This window comes from Seriola dumerili, unplaced genomic scaffold, assembly GCF_002260705.1.
Source record: "Seriola dumerili isolate Sdu_G_001 unplaced genomic scaffold, Sdu_1.0 BDQW01000147.1, whole genome shotgun sequence".
Classification (NCBI taxonomy): Eukaryota; Metazoa; Chordata; class Actinopteri; order Carangiformes; family Carangidae; genus Seriola; species Seriola dumerili.
The window spans coordinates 131,652-156,237 of NW_019174402.1; the positions used below are offsets into that span (position 1 = coordinate 131,652).

Here is a 24,586-nt window from a genome sequence, read left to right on the forward strand (position 1 = left end):
AATACTTGTCTAGTTAGATTTATGTGGGAGACAGAACACGTTGGTTATGAGGCTGGTGATAAAATTACCAGGGAGCAAACTCTAAATACAAAAATGATGGAAGGACAAACACTTTTTAAAGTATCAGATATCAGGTTTGGGTAGGAACCAATGACCTGACACCGACAAGTCGGAACTTACGGCACGGACATAACGGAAGTTTAGACGGTTGCTCTGGGTGAACGAAGTGAACACTGACAGCATCGCACCAAACAAGAAATTATTCTCTCCCCCTAAATAAACCCAGTCTCCCCCTTCCCTCACCCATGGCGTCCAACTCCAATATAGATATCGAGGGTGCGACCCAGCATCTCCGGGATATCCTCAAGCTCGACCGTCCCGGCAATGGCACCGGTAAGTTGAACCGGGAATGAAAAACGGCTGCGCTAGTTTAGGCCGCAGAAGCTAATGGAAAGCTAGCTACAAGCTAAATTGATACTAGCTAATATGAGAGGGTTTAGCACGCTGCACTACACAAGTGAAGTTAGCTATATAGCTGTTTCACTACCTGCTAACGAAAGGCATCCACTTGCGTCAAAGTACAATTTGAATGTCAGTAAATTTGCACTCTTATTTTCACATTCATTTATGTGGAGATACGGTTGTGTTCAAGTTCGTCGTTATGTTAGAAAGCTAACTGCGCCGGAAAAGTGTCTAGTATTTTATCGTCCCCAGTGTTAGCTACGCTGCGAGCTAGCTTATGTTTCAGTCTATTTTCTGGTGTAGGAGAACTGTGTCTTTTATTACCAAGCGGCGAAAAATTTTGTAAAATGTTTCATTTGTTCGAAATGCGTTCTGTGGCACCTGCTCATTTGTGACCCTAATGCAGTAAATATCAACTGGGCTTTTATATCGCATTTAGCCAAGTTATTTTACTGCTATCAAGATTTAGCTTGAGCCTAACTGCGTGCGAAGGTCGCTGCTCTTGGTTAATTCGGTTACACCGATTTCAGCTTTGTTTGTGATACCTTCACCATAGTGCACAGTCATTTAGAAACCCACGAAATGATCACGGTATTGTAACGAAGACACTGTCGGCATTGGGGAAGCTGGAGTAAAAGAAAACACAGATGCCCTAAACTTAGACTAATTTGTTGTGAAGCGAGCGTCCCGCTTCTGCACTGACGTTGTTTACCGTTGTGTTGCAGTATTTGCAGCATGTCTTTTTTGGAAGAAAAAGTCAGTGCACCATATTCTCTCTACTCAAAGTAACTCGGCTGTGTTGTTATCAGCTATTGATACGGTAGCCTACTATAAAACGTACTGGAACATCCCTGAACAGCATTTTGTGAACATGTTATTGATTACAGTCGTAATTTATTTTATTAGTTTCACCTGTGGTTTTCCTGCTCTAAAACGTGTGTGAAATAAGTATTATGCTACAATAAGAAGAGAACTGATTACTGCCTGCAAGGGAGAATGGTGTGACTGGCATCTTGCAGACACCATTTTACTTACTGTAAAAGCAAATTAACAGGCATTGTATCATTAGTTTTTTGCTGTCCGTCCAAATAATTTAGTATGTTAAACAAGATTATAGTTTAACAGCTTAACAAAACAAATATTTGCAATAGTTTGAAAGTAAATTATTAGATGTGTTTTTTTTTTTTTTTGTAGAATATCCTTGTCTAGCACAGAACCACATCTTTAATTTGAGTTTAGTTACCATGGAGCAGTACAAATATTTTATTGCCTACTTTTCCCTGGAATATAAAACCAAACTGAATGGAATTTTACAAGAAAAAGAAACAGGGAAATTCTATTACGGAAAAATACAGTCAGAATGTAAATTTAAGGCACCAAATTGCTTTTTAAGCATAAAGTGTATTTCTTTTACACTTTAGTGTATAAGTTACGTGATTGTTTATCAGGCTGTTAGCACTGTCAAATTAATACAGTAAGAAACCTCCAGAGCAAACATTATCTTGGATTGGATTGGATTTTTCATGTTGGCTTTGAATTTACATCTTTCTACAATGTGTGCTGACATATCCCATACATTCAATTTCTTTCCTCAGATGCACAATCAAGTGACGGTGAGAGAAAGCCATCTTTTAATGGAGAGTTGAACGGGTTATTGGGAACAGCAGGCATTCTAGGAAGCACTGATCGGTCAACCATGTCAGACTCTACTAGACCCATCTCCACAGACATCAGCACTGCTCAGGAGAGTCAGATAATGTGAGTGGGTGCTTATAATCTGTTACTTAACCTACTTTGCAAAGTATATTTGTAGGTGTTTTAAGTTTTGAAGAAATTCAATCCATATTTGTATTTAAATCCATGTGCTATAATTTCAGCTGCCTCTCTGGTGATGATGGGTCCACCTGTATCCCCATCACCTCGAACAATGTGGAGATTGTAGCGAGTCAGGACTCCAGCATCAACAGCAAGGCTCGAGGGAGCAACAAGGTAAGAAATTCAATCATCAGCTGCAAAATACAGCTATCGTTTAAGTGTATAAATCACAAATTTGGTGAACTCTTACACCAACAAAGTAAGATAGTCAAGCTGCTGTGCCCGTAAAGGGTCTGTTGCTGTTATTTTGTTATATATTGTTATTATATTTTTTAATATTTTACTTTTATATTGACTGAAACTTGCATCTGTGATGTCTCAACAGGATGTCAAGAGCTTGCTTTCTTACAAGTGACAAGCTGCTGTGCTTTAAAAAGATATTTTTTCTAATTTTCACAATTTGAATGTTCATTCATTGTGTCAGTATTTAGATTTAATTCTCAAAAAGGAAATGAGTATTATACATTTATTTATTTATACACAGCCTCATTATTAAAAAAGTCATTTGTTGAGACAGTATGAATTAATTTTGAATGGTGAATTTTTTTCTGTTTAGGTGAAGATTCAACCAGTTGCCAAGTTTGACTGGGAACACAAGTATTATTATGGGAGACTGATAGCTGTGTCCAACTCCTTCCTGGCCTATGCCATCAGAGGTGAGAGTCCCGGAGTAATTATTTATTTGTTAGTTCTACCACAAAATGACAGAAACATATTACTTGTTATAAATCAAGAAGTAATACTACAGTACTAGTATTAGTACATTGTATTGGCTGCTTATAATACAGTGACTTTACGTTGGACTGTTCTCAACTTGAACAGTAACCATGTATATACATTGAATGAATTACATTTTCCTGTGTTCAGTCCACACCACAAGTATTCAAAGAGTAATGATTTTATCTGTGTTTATATGAGTGCTGTGATACCCCCGGCCCCTTGGTTTATCTTTTTCTTTAAAATAAAAACCTCTTCCTCCAGGAGCCAACAACCACGCAATGATTCGTGTCCTGAGTCTGGCTTTTGCTGAGCGCTCCCTACTGAAGGGATTCACTGGGGCCGTCACAGATCTGGCTTTTGCCCACCTTGACTCCTCCCTGTTGGGTTGTGTAGATGAAGCGGGCAACTTAATGGTTTGGCAACTCACCTGCACTGGAAACAAGATACTGTATCCTGACATGTGGCAGAAACCGAAACCGTGTGTGGGAGGATGTGTTGTGTTGCGTGTGTGCGTAGTAACAGTGGATGTTACTACTTTTATTTGTACTGTTTATATTTCTGTGTCTAATAACCACTAAAATACCACGCACAACAGCCCAAAACATCAGATTTTTCACCGCCTGCTTTTGTCACGGTCATGACAGAAACAGATCCTCCACGAACTGTTCTTCTCTCCCATTTTCCTTAACTCATGTTCCCCACAGAGATCAGATGGTGGTTCACATCAAACGACCAGAAGACACTCCACTGAACTCCCATCGTCGCCTCATCTGGTGTCCATTCATCCTGGATGACAACGAGGAGAACCAGGATGACACCAGCCAGACCTTGGCCCTTCTACACGAAGACAGGGTATCAGTGTTTTACCCAGACATGTTTGACCCAGTTGAATGGAAAGACCACTGTAATCGCAAATAGACTGTTCGAGTAGTATTCCTTATTAAAACTAATTTTAAGAACAGAGGAAAAGGTAGGGAATGTGGGGGGGTTCCAAATACTGATTTTTAGTCACAGTTTTATGAATTTTAACATCAGCTTTATAACCCTCCTTGAACAAAATCAGGATATATTAGATGTATAAACATTTCCACTTACACAGTAGTTAAAAGAGATTACGTACTACCGATTACATATTTACAACCTCGTGGTCAGTTAGGGGAATGAGCTCATAATAATAAACTCTACAAAGAAGAAAGAGCCTTGAAATCACAGTAATATTTTTTGAGTTCATCTGATTTTTAATTTTGTCATCCTCCTCTTCCAGGCTGAGGTGTGGGACCTGGAAGTGTTGAGAGCCAACAACAGCAGTTGGCCTATTGATGCCACGGACCTGAAGGAAGGCCTAATCACAGTAAAAGGACATACCCAGGTAGGGATCATTATCAAACACTAATGTTAACTTTCTTGTTAAATAAGACTTAACCAGTAAAGTATTTGTTCAATACGCTACACTTAAATGATCTTATATGAAACATGTAGTCACTACTTTGAAGTAAACATTACTAAAGATGTTTCCATTAGAAAAAGTGAAACCACAATAACAAGAAGTACAAAGTGGTATACTGTATGATTTTGGGCTTGTCACATGGATTCCTTGCTGTACTGATTCTCTGTGTTGTTTTATGTCTGACCCTCCAGCGAGTCAGTGAAGGGGCCTTGTCTCCAGATGGAACTGTGTTAGCCACAGCCAGCCATGATGGATACATCAAGTTCTGGCAGATATATATAGAAGGTGTACAGGACAAGCCCAGGTAAGCAAGGAGGATGTATTTTGAATGTGTGTTTGAGATTGTGTGTAGTGTGTTATTAACGTTTTGTCTAATTTCTTCCTTCTCTCCCATTCTGGTTTTCTCTCTTTGCATCTTCTCTTCACGTTCTCTCTTTTCTTCACTCTCTGTCAGATGTCTCCATGAATTGCGGCCTCATGGGGGACGACCCCTCTCTTGCCTTCTTTTCTGTGACAACCACAAGAGGCAGGATCCAGAGTTAGTACACACGGGTGCACACGCAGCTTTCAGTGAAAGTTGTGACAAACAGTACATACACTAATCCAAAGTTGTTGCCATTTGATTTTTAGTTCATTTATGTTCTTTTTCTCCTTTGTCATCTTTGGTCCTTTCTACTTTTCTTCTTTGTAGGGTTCCTTTCTGGCGGTTCCTCATAACTGGAGCAGATCAGAACCAGGAGTTGAAGATGTGGTGCACTGTTTCCTGGACCTGTTTACAGACCATCAGGTTATTCCTTTGGTCTATCATTTAGAATTTAAATCACTCTGATCCTTGGCAGAACCAGTAAAGTATCAGCTCTATGTCCAACATTAAATGTCTTCCTGAAAGACTCTCATCAAGTTGGTTCTTCAGACCAGTCCAGATGTCACGTTTAGCTCTTGAGTAAAGAGATTTCAGGATGGTTCATTCTGTTATCTGAAGCAGATACCATTAATTAGCTAAAAGATGCTAATGATGGAGTGTTTTCTTCTCATAGGTTCTCTCCAGATCCGTTCAACTCATCAGCTCTACCAAGTCTGAAGGCTAGTCTGGACCTCTCTGCTGAGTATCTCATCCTCACCGATGTACAGAGGAAGGTCAGCACAATGTTTTCAGTTGCATATTTTCAGGAATGTTCTCATTAAATTGTTTTAACAAATAATCAAGTGCTTACTCATTCCTTGATAGTGACACAAATTTTGAGCAAGCTCCTCACTTTTCTATCACTCAGTGTCACTTCATTGACATTTAGCATTAATCGGAAGATAAACTGCCTCCTTGAGAGTTAAAATCAAATCTTCCTTCAGGAAATTGTTCCAGTTAATTAAACACCAATTAAATTAAATTGAATCTTGGGCTATGCTTCATCTCAGAGTGCCAGTTTCAGTTAATCTTGTTCAAAAGGCCGCTCTTGCTAGAGCAAGGCGTAGTCTGTCCAAGAAAAAGACCCCAAATTTTTGTTAAGTTGTGGACTTGGTATCTGGACCTTTTTACCCATATTATCTTTTTATCCCGAGTTTGACTTTATACTTTGTTGATGTCATTCTTTGCCAGGTTCTGTATGTGATGGAGCTGCGGCAGGATCTGGAGAAAGGGAAGGCCAGTTTCACAGCTGTGTCAGAGTTCCTGCTGACCCACCCTGTGCTCAGCTTCGGGGTCCGGGATGTCACCCACAGCCGACTGCGACACACTGAGGTTCTCCCTGCAGAGGAGGAGAGTGAGAGCATGACCACAGGTGCTCATTTACACACATTCACTACATCACAAAAAGCAAATGACTCTCCTCACTCCTGTAGTCTGTTACCATATAATTTCTTCCATGAATACTGTATATTGCATGTTGTTGGTCATTTAGATATTCAGTGGCTGTTATAAAAACAGTTATCTTTAAAACAAGGCGATTTATTTACTTTCAGCTTTCATTTGGTGACTTTTTGGGAACACTGCTGAATTAAAATAATTTTCCCCTTTTAGAACATTAAATATTTAGCAGCATTTATCTACTAACACAGGACTACTTTTCGTGTTTGTTTTCTTCCAGAGGGCACTCAAGGACCCACAGAGTCCAAGTCTGGGATCCAGATTAAACTCTACTGTGTTCACACCAAGTAAGTCTCCACCCTCTACCTGATGTAAGCTCACATTGGTTTGCGTAGAGTAGAGTAAAGCTTGGCTTACAGACAGTGAATATAAATAGTCAAGTTAATCGTGTTTCAAATTTTCAACTGGCCTAAATCCTAATAATTGGGGTAGTACTTTAATTTATGTGTTTGTGTCTGTGTGTGTTTTCAGGAGTCTGCAGGATGTCCAGATCTGGTTTCAGCCCACTATGGGGTCCAGCTCTGCAGTCTTCCTGCCTCATTCTGATTCTCAGGATGGTTTTGGTAAGTCAGAGTCGCAAGATTTCAGAATAAAGCAAACAGGAAGGACAAATCCCAATCAAAGAAGATGATGCAACTTAATGTTTGCATAAATTTCTTTTTCATTGTGTCCACAGCACCAAGTATGTAGAGAGAACAGTGTTAGAGGTTTAGTTTTATCTAATCAAACAGCTGAATAATCTAGCATGTTAAAAAAAGTGTGACTTAGTTATTTACTAATTACTAGAGAGAAAGTAAGTACAAAAATAAAACAAACAAGGTTAATAAGGTAGTACACACACCTCTGTGCAAGCCGCAGCAGTTCAGAGCAGTAGCCACCACACAGCATAGACAGTGTGAGAACAAAGTAGTGAATGGGAGAAATGAATTGTAATTTTCTGATTGTTTCACAGCAGTTACATACCTCCGCGCACCATGAGAGAAGGTGGCACATTGCCGTATTTTGTATGAATGCAGCCAAAGCTCAGTCCTGCCCTTGGTCAAACAGAGACACAGACATGCAGCTCTTTATACATCTATGACACAGACAGAGCAGAGGAGAGAGACGGAGAAAGCAACATAACCCAATTGCTCCGTTTTTAGACAGTTCCACCCTTGCACCCTGCGTGTTGTTATTGGCTGGGCCCAAAGGTTGTAGCCCAGAAATGTCTTGAGCACAGCAAAATTAGAGGAAAATACAGGCAGAGGGCAGGTTCTCTGCAGATAAATATTCCCCCACACACTTCTAGGGGGTCATGAGTGATGATTGAGTGGGGTTACTTTTGTATTTGTCCATACATTGTTTGTAGGAAAATCGTGCTATTATATCTTTAAAGAAATTCTGTATTGTAAGATGTAAAAAGATGCTTTGAAGACATAGCTGGTTTCTTTGCTCTATATATAGCACATTGGGTTTGTGTCATTTCAAATATTTCCACATAACTAAAGTACTCTTAAATTTTGTATTACCAGCAGGGTTTTCAGACCATCTCACTGACCAGAGCTCTGACAAGGACTCAGGAAGTGGCTCACAGACCGACCTAAGGAAGATCCCATCTCTTCCTGCTCCTGCTGATTTCCTGTCGAACTCTACCCCTGGTAGTGGGCCAATGCCCAAGCTGATGACTCCTGACGCCTTCATGACACCAAGCACTTCGGTATGAACACTCATACGCCATGTATTTAGTGCTACTGGGCTTGAGTTTCAGTTCAGCGTGCAGTTTACAAAATGGTAAAAAACACTTCAACTCCAGCAGATGGACACTATGCTTCAAACATGTTTTTATTTGTCACCTAGCAACATCTCTTCCCATGAATAGCACCTCCTCCCACATATCAGTCGAGTGCTGCTGCCAGCACTTAACACACACAAGCCCATAACCCTGTTAATACACAATCCATACAAACTGAAGACCTGCTTCATCTTTGGCTGTTTAAGTTTACATGAAGGTACAACCTAAACAGCCAAAGATAAAGTAGGTCTTCAGTTTGATCCAGGTAATGAAATTTGTAATATTAAAAAAACAGGCAGTTAAACCACAGAGAAGTGATTATCTGAACATTCATTACATTTGCTCCCCATAAATTACTTTTATGTTACCCTCCAGGTACCGGCATCTCCTGGCAGCAGTGCCAGCAGTCTGACCATTGTAACAGCTATCAGCAGCAATTCTGACTCAACTAACAGGTAGGTTTCTTTATGCCGTCTAGTTCGTATAAGCTCACGATACAGTAATTAGTAGTGGCCAGTGTTATGTCAACCATTTTAATAGTTATATATCTTTAGTGCTGGCTAACTCAGATATGTTCCACTTGCATAGAGATAATTTACTGCATATGGGATGTTTTTTGAGGGGTTTACTGCATTCTACACATTTTACATACAAACCCTGTTTATGTTTGACATAGCCACATAATTTGTTCCTGTTTTGTTTTCTGGTCACACACATTAATATGTATGGTTGAGTACAGTATGTCTGTCTTACTGTGTGCAGAGCTATAGATGATGTCAGTCAGAGTCCTAACAGAGCAGAGAACAACAGCAGCAGTAGTCTGACACTCTCTGCCTCCACCAGCAGCCCCAGAGCTGCCACTGCTGTGCTGCTGCCTGGTCTGGAGAACTTACAGGTAGGACCTGAAACACTCTCCTATCAGTCTTCCAATAATCATATGGCATGATCTTTTTCCAATACACTTTTTTTCTCTATATTTAGCCTTTGGCGTCCCCTAGCGGTCCTCTTGCACTTGACAGCCCTCAGGTCTTGGACTCTCCCCTCCTACCACCACTGGCCTCTCCAACCAGGGCCCGCTCCCCTGATGTTATCTCTTCAGCCTCCACAGCCATGTCCCAGGACATGCCAGAGATTGCATCCCAAACCCTGCAGCTTCAGCGTGGATTAGTGTCCAGCTTGGAGCCCCTACCACTGTCTGCTCTCCAGACAGACAGCATGGCCTCTGCTGCCTCTGCGCTGCACCTGCTCACGTCACCACGCACAGCTAACAACGGGTACGCTGATGACCAGTAATCATAATGTTACCATGACAGAAAACAGAAACAGAAAATGTGTATATATATATATATATATATATTATATATATATATATATATATAAAAAATATAGAGACTGTTAGCTGATCCTATTGTAACATGAGGAATGAAAACCTGATTTCAAAAATCGATATGTATTTTAAAAAAGTCAGGAATAATGAAAAGCATATATGATGTTGTAACTTGCAAAAACGCCAGTACAGTCCCTTAAATTAACCAAACTACTGTATTTTCTGTCTCAGTCTGTTGCCCCTCGAACTTGGAGGGGCAGATGGACCAGTGGGTGGGGCGGTAGAGTCAGAGCCCAGACTCAGCCACACCCCATCTTTACTGGAGAATGCCTTATCGCAGGAGAACCCTGGGGTAGGAGGAGGGTCTTCAGATGGTAGTGTTAGCCACACACCTTGGCCAGCTGCACCTGACATCACCAGAGAAACCAGGAACAGCCTCAGGGACAATGGTCTTGGAGACTGGTAAGAATTCCCACATACGAATACAATTAACAAATATAAACATACACATCTACATGAAATATCTCAGAGGTCCTGCAATCTCATTTGTAAACCCTGACCACTACTTTGGGAAAATAAAACTTGTATATTGTCTGTAACATTTAGTGTAAATGATTACTTGTGAAACAGTTTTGTTCTCTATTTTCAAAACCTGTAACATACAAAAGTATATAGAGCACCTGAACACACACACATTAGCATAAACAAGCTGTTACGTAAGGCCTGCAAGTGTAAAGGGAGAGCTGATGTGGCTTTGACAATATGACTAGGTCAGTTTATGTGTGACATCTGTGTTGAAATAGTAAAATGAGTGTGAAAACCTTTCATCACAAAGAGGTTTGTGGCATGTGTCTCCTCTTTGTTGCAGTTCAAGAGAGGAGTCAAATGACAGACTCTTGAGTTCACCTTACCATCGGCGCTCCTATCACCTCACACAGAGCGACAGTCAGGACGCTGGTGCAGAGCAGAGGTAACTCTTAAGGAACACACCATCCAAAAATGAGCACAGTAATTTTTTTTAAGGCACAAAAACATTTATTCATTTTCCAAGATGATCACTGTGCACATGGCATTCAGTAGGCTTCACAGGCTACAGCGGCTTTCTTACTGTGTGGCGTGTGTATCTGTGTACCCAGCGACCCCGATGATGAGGTGGCCAGCTTGGCATCGTCCTCGGGGAACTGCGGCTCTCGCTCTTCTCACAGACTCCCTGTTAAGGATTGGAAGACTTCTCCGCGAGGCTCGCCAAAACTAAAGAGGAAGGCCAAAAAAGATGACAGGTATTTTGATACTTGAAAAATCTTTGTATGGAGTGGGGATATAATAAAAATGATAATTAGGAGATTATCAGACACTCACCCAGGCTTCATTGATTTGAGTATTCATCAGCAGTTTGCTTTTTACTGTATCTCTCTATATGAAGTAGTGCAACAAACAAAACTGAGCAATGACTGAGCCTGCTTTCGATCTTAATCCAGCATAATTTAGTTGAAGTTCAGCAGATGAGGTTATATGGATTGTCAAGCTATGGCAAAGACGTGGCTGAAATGTGTTTGTATCTCCAAATACTTTGCTAGTGTTATTTAGTATATTATTTGGCTAACATGCTGTTGGTAATGTTGTAATGTCACAGTAAGAAGCAGTCATTAATTTAATGTCCATGCCTGAATTCAATATCACTTATTTCATCTCCCTAAATATATACAAAATAATTGTTAATAACTCTTAATGTACACATGAACTTGTAGAACACATGTAAACACAATTCTTGATACTCTGAAGGTCTTATAATGCTCATGAAGTTTCTTTCTTCCTTCTCCTCAGTGAATCATCTCAGTCCAGGCAAATGGACTCTGGTCAGGTAAGATGATCACAAATCTGTGCATATTGCTGTTATTGTATCTTTATTTTATATTTTATGTCTTCTTTCGAAGTTCTTGTAGAACTAACTTAAACCAGTATTTGATTTTTAGCTACTAGTGGACAGGAAAATCAAAACAAGCTAGTTTTAGTTAGCATCACTAAAATTTTTATTTTTTCAGCAGATGTATTTTTTCAGTAGCACATTTCCTCGCTCCACTTGGTCTCCTTTTTTCTTCAGTCATTCTCTCCATCTGTTCACAGATGAACGTAGAAGTACAGGACGAGTTATTGATGCTCCTGCGTAGCCAGCAGAGAGAGTTGACTGAACTGCGTGGGCAAATTGAAGCCATGCAGAGCTCCATTATGGCCCAGGTCGAGCACGTCCTGACCAACCACCAGGAACAGGAACGTATCCTTCAGTCTTTCTTACTCATTTTCAGTAGTTTGTTTCTTTTACAAATGTGCCACCAATTTAAAAACATTAGCCCACTCTACACCCAGGCCCAGTAAAGAACTGTGATGCCATTATTCAGAAATAAAATTGAATTAAGCAAAAGGCCCTGTGCAGAAGCAACATGATTTTTCTTTGGTTACACAACCTGAGGCCTGGTGTCAACTGGAACAACTGACGCTACCCTGCGTGCATTACGTTAAGCACAATGTTTTGATGAGTAAGTGGCACAAAAAGGTGTTGTGTACAGGATGTGCTCCATTTGAAACACCCCTCCTGTAGGACAAACCCGTCTAGAGTTGTCATTGTTGTGCACATGCTCGTCTCCATGGTGATCCTTTAACAGCATATTATTTCGAGCCTTGACCATTCATGATCTCAGAGCGCAGACTGGAGCGAGTTCTGGCAGAGAGTCAGAATCATCAGCAGCAGCTTCAGGAGCAGCTCAGCCAGCAGCTCAGCCACGCCCTCAGCTCAGCCCTCACCAACAGAATGGACAAAGTGCTGCGAGAGGAAATGAAGAAAACAGTCCCACAAAGTAAGGAAGCACACAGACATTTTAAACACTTGTTTGAATCTGCCAATTAAACTGACAATTAACTGGACTCAAATTTGTACAGAGGTCTTCTATATTCCTTGACACTCGGGGGTAAAGAAAACACAGCTGATTCCAAATATAACTATCACTATGTTTCACCTTTGAGTCTGAGCATTATGGTAACTCATCTGTTAAGATAGCATGATGTTGATAATGTGTTCATCTCTGGATGAGACCTGAACGTCATCAGCATAGCAGTGGACAGGATTTTTGTCGATGTAAGGTGTGGGGGAGAACAGTGACAAAGCAGTTTCATCCACGGATTGATGGCTAGGATAAAGTACAGCACTACTTTGAGTGGTATATGTCCTGTGAGTTTATTCCCACTAAAAGAGAAGAGCCTTTGAACACATCAGATAAAATGTCCACAAATGGTTGAGGAAGGTGAATTTCCTCCAGTGCTTTAAGTACCAGCTTGTGTGATAATGTTCCAAAGGCATCTCTAGAGTCCAGGAATGCAGTGTAGAATTTAGATGATTCATTCTTGAAGTTTTGAGGCAGAATGTATCCTCATTCATGCCTCGTCTGTCCATATATATACTTTTGTTTAGGTTAAAGAATGTGTGTATCCATGAGTCATGTCAGTGTGCAGGCAAGCATGCATTTCATAAGTACTTTATAGACCTTAGGGAGGAGAGAAAAGTCTTTTCATGTAGATGGACCATTCTCTTTCTTTGGTATTCTGTGAATAAGGGCACCCCTGAGAAAGAGTCTGAGTGGACTGAGGCCTAGTGGCTTTTAGATTCTCAAGTATGATGTTATCGTAGCCTCTTGCTTTGTTGTTTTGGAGATGAGAGGACTTAATTTAGTTCATCTAAAGTGAAATTGTTCGTGTCTGGATAATAGTCTGGCACAATTGTTTCAGTGTTTCCACGTCATGGGGCCATGATCAATGGCACAGGAGAGAATATTACATTTAGCAGCATAATACTCTCGTACACTATTCACATCACTGACACCGGGCAGAGAGTCAGGGAAAAAACTATTGTTAAGAATAATGTCAATAGCTCTTGCCTTACAATGTTGCCATAGATACGCTGCCGTCTGTGTCGCCCCTCCACTCTGCTGGTATTTAGTAAGGGCACGGTGATGTCTCTAACGAAGCACGGCTGCTTTTCAAACCAGGCAGTAAGGGAGGCTGTTGTTATTTCCGCTGGATAGTCTTCACATAAGGAGAACTTTTTTGAAGACTCTTGACACATATCTCAATTGCAGTAGTCCGAGATGTTTCCTGTTCATGCATCCTGTGCAAAATACTCCAGTTAAGCTGGACGCCACCTTAACCAGTTTCCCTGGCTTAACAGAGGAAATGAAGTTAGTCTCTTCTTTGAGCAATTTGATGTCGAGTATTTTTCTAAAAGCTCTCCTGTAGACCTGAAACTTTTCCCGTTCATACTCGGAGTGGTTGAACCAACAAGGCTGAGATTAACTGAGATCCTCTCTCCAGTGGAGCTGGGCAGCCACTGGTTGGGGCTATTTTAAAGGCCAGTTGTAGTGAAGTCACCAGGCCAATAGTGTCCAGAACATAGTCAACTTCCACTGCATTAACAATGGCAGTTACAATGGGTGAGAGATTTTCCTAAATCATTAGCAGATTCTGCAACGTGTAAGTGTGCTAATGTTTTTTAGATGCCTCTAGTAGCAACTATTTAGGCACCAGGTAAGAGCTGTATTAATATGAGGGCAGTCTACTCTCCAGTGTGGATAGACTGTCAGTTTAGTTTGTCAGCACAAATGAAGAAATGTCTGTGAGAACAAAATAAGCAGAGAACGCAGTTTCACAAAGTAAGGAAAGCTTTAGTCTTTATACCAGAACTAGAGTCGGTTGAGACCAGGTGGAGTCTTGTGTTTGTAAGCACAGTCAGCCATATTTTTTACCAGATGATGGTGGTATCGCACCATTTCATTGTTTTAGATTTAGTTGTTTTCATGTTGTTCAGGTGTTGCTGTGGACTGAGGTCTCTACAGAAATTAATTGGAAATGCTAATGTGGATGCAAATCATTTTCAAATGAAAACACTGTTGAGAAATTCAGATGATTTAATATAGACATAGTCTGACTTGCCATGACTCAATGAATGTGAAGCACTGACTTTGTGTGTTCATTGACTTTGTGATTTATGTACACTGGTCATGTCATGGCCAGTTTGTTATTCATTTGGTAAGGTCAGTGTGCTGATATCACTGTGACAATCAGATACTTGCATCCTTGATCTAAATTAGCAGTGAACAATGCAGGTCTAGCATGCCTTTCATAGATGAAGTACATCTGGTCTACTAACTGATTTTGTTTTCTTTCTTTTATCTTGTCTTAGTTTTTCAGTACAAAAAATGGACAAAATACAGACCAGGCTGCACATCAATAAATCACATTGTTATCTTAATGCTTGAGGTCATCCCAGGCATAAGTTAAATTAAATATAACAAAGGCAGCTGAGTTAGGTTGGACTGTGACACTAATATTGAGCAGTCTTTGGAGAGATGTTTTCTTGCCTCGCCTCTCCTGCCCTCTAATTCGAGGATGAGATGTTCCTGTCTTTTTACCCTTTCCTTGATCACAGGCCTAATTATAGGTTAGTTCTTGCTAATCTGTCTTGTTAATTATTTCCTCTCTAGCGATCTCTAAGAGCCTGGAGCCTGTGACGGGTCAGCTGAGCAACACAATTGCTGCCAAGCTGACTGCTGTGGAGGTCACCCTAAAGGACAATGTCAGCAAGGTGGTCAAATCCAAGGTAGGTAGCTGGCTCACTTCACCACCTGCCTTTCTATGCCTCCACGCTGGTCATCATGTTTTCAGGTTGTCTGTCCCATTCTCGTGAACACGATATCTCAGGAACAACTGAAGGGAATTTCTTCAAATTTTGTCCAAACATTCACTTGGTCTCCTGGATGAACTGGTTAGATTTTGATGGTCAAAGTTCAAGGTCACTGTGACTTCACAAAACACGTTTATGGCTGTAACTGAAGAATTCATGTGCTGATTATGGCACAATTTAACACAAAAGACTAATAGGATTAAATTATGACATTTTATATCCAAACTTCACCGTGACATCACAATGTTTTGCCAAAACATTTCTGGCCATTATTCAACGCTGTAATTCAGGAACAGAAGGGACGATTGTGACCATATTTCCTGCAACTTGACTTGTTAGCGGAGGCATATAACTGCGAGGCACTAATTTTAATTTATTCATGCTGTCCAGAGTAAGCCCTCTATACTCTCCACTACCGTTTTAACACAGATCTTCTGTTTCTGCTTTCTATTTTCCAGAACACAACAGATGCAATTGGCCGAGCAGCAGCTGAAGCGATGCAGGGGCCCATCCAGGCAGCCTATAAAGATGCCTTCCAGAGCATCGTGCTGCCTGTTTTTGAGAGAGGCTGCCAGTCCATGTTCCAGCAAATCAATGACAGCTTCAAACAAGGAACACAAGAATGTAAGCAATATCAAAATATAGTGGAGTTTTAAAGATATGACCTACTATAACACAAGGTCAAATTCATCTTTTTCTTGAATGCTCCGGAAATGTATTAATAACTATTCATTAGATGTTCAGACACTCAAACATTTTGGAAATGTCCCTGGATGCTTCTGTGGTCGCTCTCAGTGGCATGTTTCCTTACGATGGGAGGAATGGTGCTTTGTTCGTGTTGGTTGTGTCCAGTGTCTAGCCCTGAAATCAGGGTCTGTTCATCTGGAGGTCTAATTAAATAACCACCTTCTTCAGAAAGCTCAGGGACAGCTTTTCTAATGTTGCTTTTTCAGACTAACCCAAGGCACTGATGTGTTTATTCTGAGACTGTGTTCATGCCCACCTTGGAAAAATGATGGATTTTTTTTAAATTTACCAAGGCTGTCATAAAGTGTGTAGAGCAGGGAGACAAACACAGATAGCCAACAGTAAATCGAGTGGCCACAATACTTACCTGGTTGTGTGTGTGTGTGTGTGTGTGTGTGTGTGTGTGTGTGGGGGGTGGGGCAGTGTGTAGCACCACATGCTGTGTGTACAGCATGTGGTGCTTCCCCTAATTTGTCATATATATGGGTGGACATTGAATGTAAGGCTGTATATTTTATATACTTCATGCATGTTGTTAACTTTGCTTTGCATGAAAAAGATAATTTATTGAAACCAGGGAACGCGGTCCAGAATGCATTCGCATTTAATTTGTTTTCATAATATTTATCAATCTGTTCTTCAAACCACTAGTAGAAAAAGTAAGGTCCATGATTACCAGGAAGGAAAAAGGTTTAAAACCAGTCCTTATACACAATCAGTGTATTGAGTTTTTATGGCTAACCTGTTAGCAACAAACCTTTGCACTGTTTGATCCTCCAACTCCTGAGAAAATATCTGGGTGTTTAACAGAACAGTTGATTGATGCTTTACATAAGGCTGATAATGAGAGCCATCAGACTCGACTTTATAATGTGTATTTATGAATCTGGTTTGTGGACGGAAGTAAACAAGCCACCATTACTATGGTGGCACCTCACTTGTTAACCAGTGAATAACAATGTAATTTAGCTAAAGGAAAAATTATTAATTGAAGAAATGATTTTCTTTTGACTGTGATCTTTGCAGACATCCAGCAGCTTGAGACTCATATGAAGAACAGAAAGCAGAGAGAGCAGGAGACACGAGACCCCATGATTGGCCAGCTCCAACAGATGATTGACAGCTTCCAAAGCTCCAGTGATCAGATGGCCAATAATATCACAGCAAATGTCCGGGGAGAGATCCAGCACCAGATCCAGATGATGGTGGGAAAGTATGTATCCTGGCTAACCCTAATTGATCACACTGCTATCCACTTGTGATTGGAAATCTGCTTTTTAAATCTTTTACGGTCACATTTGAAAAGAATTGAATCTCCTCCTCTTGTCCTCGTTTGTCATTTAGCTACATCTATATATTTCCCTAAATACAGTCTACTGTAACTAGATGTTGCATACCTGCACTCATCAGTGAAGTTTGTTACAGTTTTTGATACTGAAATAAATAAATAAAATCACTGACATTGCCCACTCAGTACTATGAGCTGTCACTGTCAAGTGACAAAAGACTCCTGCTGTTGAATGATATTACTCACATTGACTGGTCTGATATCACTGATTAACATTCTAAGCAGACATTTTTAATATCAGATATGCATATCAGCAGATGCCTATGCCAGCAGTCCTGGCCTTATTCACTGCCTATCGAGCAGGTGTGTAATGGATTGGAGAGTAGAAACAAGCAAAGCTTAATCCTGGGGCTAATGTAAGAACATAAATTCGATCGAGTCTCTTGTTCCCTCTGCAATTAATTTCATGGCCTCTAGAGTTTATACATTTGTTGGGGGTGGAGCAGAGACCAAGTAGTTGGCCAACTAAAACTTAAAAATCTTGAAAAACAAATGACAATGCCCGATTGAGCCAGAATTTAAATCTGAGATTCAAGGTTGTATGTTAGGTTCACCAAATCAAATCAAACTTAGAGGTTGAAGATACTGGAACCAACTTTCTGTCCTTATGTTTTCTCTGCTGTCCTTTTCCTGCCCAGTTTGCAGGAGTCTATTCTTAGCCACGTGCAACGAATTGTCAAAGGGGAGGTGAGTCTGGCAATGAAGGAGCAGCAGGCAGTGGTCACCTCCAGCATCATGCAGGCAATGAGGTCAGCGGCTGGCACACCCGTCCCCACAGCACACCTAGACTACCAGACACAGCAGGCCAACATCCTGCAGCTCCTCCAGCAGGGCCAGCTTAACCAGGCTTTCCAGCAGGTAACACACACACACACACACACACACACACACACACACACACACACACACACACACACACACACACACAGGTGTAGCATTGTGCACGTTGCAGCCTCTGTAGCTTAATTGTATTTTCCAGTTGATAATGAATGCAAATACCCTCACATAACTTATTAGTATTCACTGATGGAAATGCACTTACACACACACGCATACGCATACAGGGCCCACCAGGACTATAAGGCCCAGAAAGCCAATATGCAACAGCTTCATACAGTCCCATTTGCAGGCCCCACTAGTGCTTTAGCTCTGCTAGGAGCGCTCATTATGTTTGTGTTTTTCTACCCTAAGTAACTTCTTAGCTGAACCTGCTCTAAATAGCCATTACGCTCTCTCAGCTTTGTTATCAGTCATCTTCACACGAGCAGAATTCAGTTCATGCGTCACCTTTTGGGTTGACGTTTGTAAACAGAACAGGGTTAGAATAGATTATCTACACTCAAAGTTTTAATAGGATGCTAAACATATTGTTGTTGCATGGATTCATCTTGAGTTTTTGTGGTCTGAACAAGCGTAGTGATCTGACGTCAACAAAAATATAGCAGAAAAAATTTTATCTTTATAGACATTTCTCTGCCCAGTTTTAGAAGTAACATGCTACCAGTAGTTCTTTTTTTTTTTTGCTTTATAGTTGGTGGACAGGAATATTTTCTCATAGATCTGTTGCAGGGAAGGTGATTTTGAACTTATGTTGTCAAGGATGTATGAAAATGGTTTTCTGTCTCACTTTGTCCGCAGGCTCTGTCAGCAACAGATCTGAACTTGGTGTTGTATGTGTGCGAGACCATTGACTCTCAGCAGGTGTTTGGTCAGCACCCCTGCCCTCTCAGCCAGCCCGTGCTGCTGTCGCTCATCCAGCAGCTCTCCTCCAACCTCGCAACCCGCTCTGAGCTTAAAATCAGGTGAGGAAACCAAGGTTATTTCATGCACCATATTTTGAAAGAACTGTATAGTACATGACTTTTGCACATTGTCACATCGTTACCAACTTGAAAATTACTTGGCTCTCCTAAAGGGTCAGAGTAATTGTCTCTTTTTAGTGTGTTAATTGTGGAAGTCAAAAATGTGAAAGACACACCTGAGATATGAACTTGACTGACCGCCTCATCACAAATGTCTGTGACATCAGAAAACGGTAAATTAATGTAGGTTTTCCTATACTCACAGTGGGAAATAAAAAATATGTGAGTGATGTTGAATGAAACAGCTGCTCTGTTTCAAACAAGCCAAACTCAAATACAAGTACTCGGGTACAATATTGTGTTTAACCTTTTTCCCCTTACTGACATAGCACATCAGCTCCAAAAGCCTCGAGCCTCAAGCACAATCTGTCCTCCACATAACGACTAATAATGTGACAGAAGCGTAATATTCCAGGGTTTCCTTATCAAATGCACCACTTTGTATATTTTTACTGTGTGGTCTTCCTACATGGTTTTATTACTGTCACTTTAGGTCTTAGACCAGTTACTGAATTATTTATAATCTGCAATATAGATGATTAAAATAACCTGAATATTCTTGCACATGAACATTGACATATTAAACACATGGACCATTTCCAGTTTAAAATAATACAAACATTCTTACCTTTTGAGATTCCTTGCAGGATATCATTGTCTCATTAAATGATTGTCTCACACCACTGTAGCTTGATATAAGACCTGTCTTGCAATGCAGCAGGCATAACTTGCAATTTTGGAAAATGTCATTGGCTTTAATCAAAAACCTGTGAACTGTATAAGCTTATTTTTTCCTCAAATTAATTTTAAGTTCATTTTCTTACAAAGTGATAGCAGCGAACACGGTTTGAATTTTATTACGTGCCCATTCTCAAACACTGTGTGCCCCTCAATCAATAATAAAGTCAGTCTTTGTCTAAACTTTTGCTCCCCATCTCATCTCCATTGTATGTCCATTATTCTTTGTCTCCCGAGTGCCAAACAGTGCTAAACTGCTGACCCCATCACCCTGCTCCGTCTGTAGCCCTGCTACATGGCTGTCCAGGGAGCTCAGATGATCCTGTGAATAGCATTGCAATTTCTGGATTCTCTCTATCGTTCTGTTCTTTCTGTGTCCTTGTATCTTTTATCCCGTTGTTCACTCCTGAACTCCCTCCTGTTTTTTCTGTTCTTTTAACAGTTTGTGTTGAACTTTTATATTTCCTCAAAATGAAAGCGTGACCCCCATCCCATTCACTTTATTTCCTTTTCTTTTCTGAATCCTCACATCCCATATCTCCTCTTGTACTTCTCTCCCCCAGAAAACCCTCCTTCTCTATCAGAGTCCTTTTACAGCACATGCCTGGTGCTGCGTTTACATTGCAGCTGCCTGCTGCTGCTAATACAGCCCTCTGGTGCCGCTGTGTGCCATCTGGAGAAAAAGATGAGGGCAGCAGGGTGTGGTTCAGTCTAAAGCATTATTAGAGCAGATACAGCCATGGTTGGATGATTGTGGTGGGAGAGGGTGCAGTGGAAAGAATCAAAACAAGACAAATCATAAAACTTTTTAACATATGTCACTTTTGCCTACATTTACTGCTAACTGTATTTAAGCCATACAGGGAACTCCAAGCTGTGGTAAATGAGCAAATAGAATGAGTAATTAGAAGTCAGTTAATATTGGGATAATACAAAAATCACAACATGTGTACACTAAATGTCATAGATAGTTAATGCATGTATTCCCAAGTCTCTGTTCACATCAAAGGATAGATGGCACTGTAAACTTTGCATCCTAAACTTTAAGCACTTTTTAAGGCTTTGCACAAGATAAAGAAGCCTCCTCTTCTTTACTTCTGATAGATAGTATCTCAGAAGAATCCACAAGAGAAACCAGGGGAGAAACAAAAGCACTGCTGGCATTGTTAGGACTTGAGAAGATGTGATTATCCACAAAAACCGCGGTCTTAGCAGGATCATTAACAGTTCACATGAGGAAAACGTGAATTTGAGTGGATTGGACACAATTAATTTAAAGGCAGATTATCTCCTGCAAGACATTAACTGTACAAAGGCGTGCAGTATCTGCAATGTAATGTGCAGTGACATTAAATGTCCTTTTGAAGAGTGTGTTGGCATCTTTCTGTTATGTGGGAACAGCTCTAATGGTTAGACTGGGAGCAGGAAGTGCTCCGGACATGGAGATAAATGGTAGAAGCTGGAAAGACACAGAGTGAGAGAGCAGAGCAGAAATAGAGCACAGTCTGGACAGTGTAATCACCAGATGTCTGACTGAAACAATTAGTTGTGGAGTTAAATGTAGTGTAGCCTGAGTGAGAGGACAGGACGCAGGTGAGAATGAGCAAAACTCAATTTCTGTTGTGATATTTGAGTGAAGACGTATATATTCACACAGTGGGCTGGCGGCCAGGAAGGTGATCAAGGACAGCGCTTGACATTCAAGCTGCGAAAGATAGTTGAGACAGTGATCGAGCTCTTTCTGTGTCCCCTGCAGCCGCTCCAAGGGTCAAAACACAAAGTCTGTGCAAGTTATCCTTGTACTGCTTTTATATCGGAGTGAATGAAGCCTGTGGTTTGGAGATTCAGATGCACACGTCAACCTTTTTTTCATTTCACGTCATTTTCTAAGTTAATTTTTCATCATCCTGTCTTTTTCTTGAGTCTGCCTGGTGGCTAAACACTGTAGTTCTTCTAACAATGTCTTTCCTGCTCACACCTACAGAAGATGATATCTGCCTGGCTGGAACTTTTAGTCTTTTGTCATTGTTATCTTACATCTCTCTCCCTCTGTGTCCCTGTGCAGTTACCTGGAGGATGCAGTGATGAATCTGGACCACGGCGACCCGCTGACAAGAGACCACATGTCCTCCGTGCTGGCCCAGGTCAGACCGAAGCTCTTTGCCTTCCTGCAGCAGGACCCCCACAGCCTGCTCAGCAAGAGGGCGCGGCGCCTGATGATGATGCTGCAGGGTCTTGTCAACCACTAGTTCTTTCATTTAAAGTCTGGCGCAGAGGAGTCGTTGTCCTCATAAATACAGATCATGAGTCCATTACGAGTCTGCAGAAGGCAACCAGGACGACCCCCACCCCCACCCCCACCCCTCACTTTGAGCAGTTTGTTGGAGCTTGAGGATGGAACATCATGTTGTTGGTTGGAGACGGAAGACGAGGGCTCCTAAATGAAAATATTTGAAACTTTTCACTTGGTTAAAGAAGAAGGACCCCTCTAGTCCACCAGTCCCTTGACACAACCCTGAATCCAGCTGTTTCTACCCCCGGGCATTTCTTCCCATTCCTCCTCCTCCTCTAACTGCACAGGTGAAGTGTCCATTAAGGAAAAAGACTGTTTTTGTTACCTTTGTGTTTTTTTGTTTTTTTTTCCTAGACATATCTTCAATGCAAGACAATAATGGTCTGGACAGAAAGATTGTTGTTGATTTCTGTTAAAGAGACTCTTTAAGTTCACTGTAGTTTCTTCTAGACCTTCATTACTGCTGCAGGCAGTCTGGTCGTGTCTCATCCTTTTATCCCCATCAAGAAGCAAAAGACTGTGTCAGAAACGACAGCCAGAGAGCCTGATGATTCTGCTCCGGTGTCTGGTCTCCCAGACACACAATACCTGTAACTCCTTTGATGTTGCATCATCCAAATGTGCATAAGACTCAAAGAATGTTCAGCTGAGTGGTGCACAAGACCAAACATGGCTGTTTCTTTTTGTTCTGCTGCGGTCCTCTGGCCCGTCAGTCAGACATGTTGAGTTTTGGAATACTGGACAAGTTGTGATGCAGGGGCTACTTCTGAGCAACAGCACGCCAAAAGAAGTGTCTCACCTCAAAATGTCGCCTTGTATCTCGGCCTTATGAGCGAACACCAGGCCTGGACACGTTTTTTTTCTTCTTCTTTACAGAGCAGCATCCCTGCTACAGTTAACTTGGAATTCAGTTGCCGCAGGAATACAGTACCAGGCTAATCCCAGCAACCAAAAGTATGAAACATCCAAAGCCAATTTAAGTTGGTGGCATATTTCTTTTCAGTTATTTCTCGTTAGGTTGGAGATGACAACCTTGCCAGGCCAAATCTGTCTCAGTGAGGATCAACATGTTGAATTGTTTTACTGAAAGTTAATAACATTTGTTCTGAGTTGGATGTATTCGAGCATATCTCATTACACCTTTTCAGTCTGACCTTGTTTTCACAAATCTATCTGATATCTGAGGGATACAAATAAGAACTAAAGGATAAGGAATAACTATAAAAAAAGATTTTTGAAATCTAATGAATATTTGCGAAGATGCCCCAGGCGGAAAAAATTCCCCTTTAAAATCTGAAATGTTTGGAGCCCAGCATCGAGGTTGGCAGCCGTCCATGTGTACAGCTCGGTCCTGTAAATTGATCAGACTGCTCCCCATGTTTTCTTCTGTGTTAGTCCCTTCTCTTTTTTTTTTTTATAACATTTAGTATTTGTAAGACTTGTATACTTGCTTTAAGAGTTGTCAAACTAGTTATAAAACATAATAAAAACACTTCCTAAACATTAATTGTTACTGCTGATGTTGTTTTATCAGGATATTCCAAATAATGTTTGTTAAACTTAACGTGCAGTTACTTCTCACAGACTCTAGGAGGCAGCACTTAGTTGGACTGCAGATATTCACCCTGCTTGTCATTTAAGTTTTGAATTCAGAAATCATTCCTGCTCTGGCAGTCTCTGTTTTAGTGAACATTGAAAAGCCTTTAGGTTGTAAATGCACTGTTTATTCATCTTTAAAGTGTGTTCAAAGTGTATGATCATTTGTGTACAGCCCATTCACACCTATTGTTTAACTACAGGGTGGCCACACTTTTTGCTGATTGTATAATAAATAATAATTCTGTTAATTTCACCTCCGTGTTTAGAATCTCTTAAGTTGGATTTGTCTAGCAAGTGCCTTATTGTATTTTATCTGTTTTGGACGTTTGATCCCATTTGGGCCTTTAGACAACACGTAATGTTCGAGCATTATCCCACAGCAGTTCCATGTAACTTTAACAAGCATTTATCTCATTCAGCTGTGTGGTTGGATCTGAAGTCAGGCTCAGACAGCACTGCGGAGGAGAACCTGTATGTTTTGTTTGCAAACATTTGTCTTGAAGACAGTCGGCTTGGACAGATATTTGAGCGCTCATGTCAGTGTATGAAACAGAGCGATGTATTATTTTGACTACTAGCACCTTCACCTTTCAGCTGCAGCCCCTGTTTGAAGGACAGGCTGACTCTGGCTTCACCGTGAGTGGCAGCTGTGTCACTTGTTCTCTCTGTTGTGTTCTTTTCCCTCTGCTTGGTTGGTTTTGTTGTATCTTTTACAGTTTCTTTTACCCCAAACGTTTTGGAATAAAAAAAAAGAAAAAAAAAGAAAAAAGAATTGTTCAATTTATTGTGTCTCTATTTGTTATTGTCT

The 24,586-nt window shown here is 40.8% G+C and overlaps 1 protein-coding gene across 1 annotated transcript; it reads left to right on the forward strand.

The window, feature by feature from the left end:
- The first annotated feature begins 219 nt into the window (after positions 1–219).
- edc4 (enhancer of mRNA decapping 4) lies at positions 220–24,522 on the forward strand. The gene is made up of 30 exons (XM_022749948.1): positions 220–393; positions 2,058–2,220; positions 2,340–2,451; positions 2,894–2,993; positions 3,319–3,505; positions 3,762–3,909; positions 4,322–4,426; positions 4,696–4,808; positions 4,959–5,042; positions 5,196–5,291; positions 5,542–5,641; positions 6,099–6,279; positions 6,586–6,652; positions 6,837–6,928; positions 7,877–8,061; positions 8,512–8,591; positions 8,899–9,031; positions 9,118–9,410; positions 9,695–9,925; positions 10,332–10,433; positions 10,600–10,743; positions 11,288–11,324; positions 11,588–11,735; positions 12,160–12,315; positions 14,992–15,107; positions 15,650–15,815; positions 16,965–17,151; positions 17,925–18,144; positions 18,925–19,088; positions 21,952–24,522. Exons 1-30 carry the CDS (start codon positions 306–308, stop codon positions 22,133–22,135), a joined length of 4,182 nt encoding a protein of 1,393 aa, XP_022605669.1. The 5' UTR covers positions 220–305; the 3' UTR covers positions 22,136–24,522.
- Positions 24,523–24,586: the final 64 nt, after the last annotated feature.

Coding starts and splice junctions, on each gene's coding strand:
- edc4 (XM_022749948.1), top strand. CDS start 306: ATGGCGTCCAACTCCAATATAGATATCGAGGGTGCGACCCAGCATCTC. Junction 5,292..5,541: donor ACCTGTTTACAGACCATCAG/GTTATTCCTTTG, acceptor TTCTTCTCATAG/GTTCTCTCCAGATCCGTTCA. Junction 11,736..12,159: donor CAACCACCAGGAACAGGAAC/GTATCCTTCAGT, acceptor TCATGATCTCAG/AGCGCAGACTGGAGCGAGTT.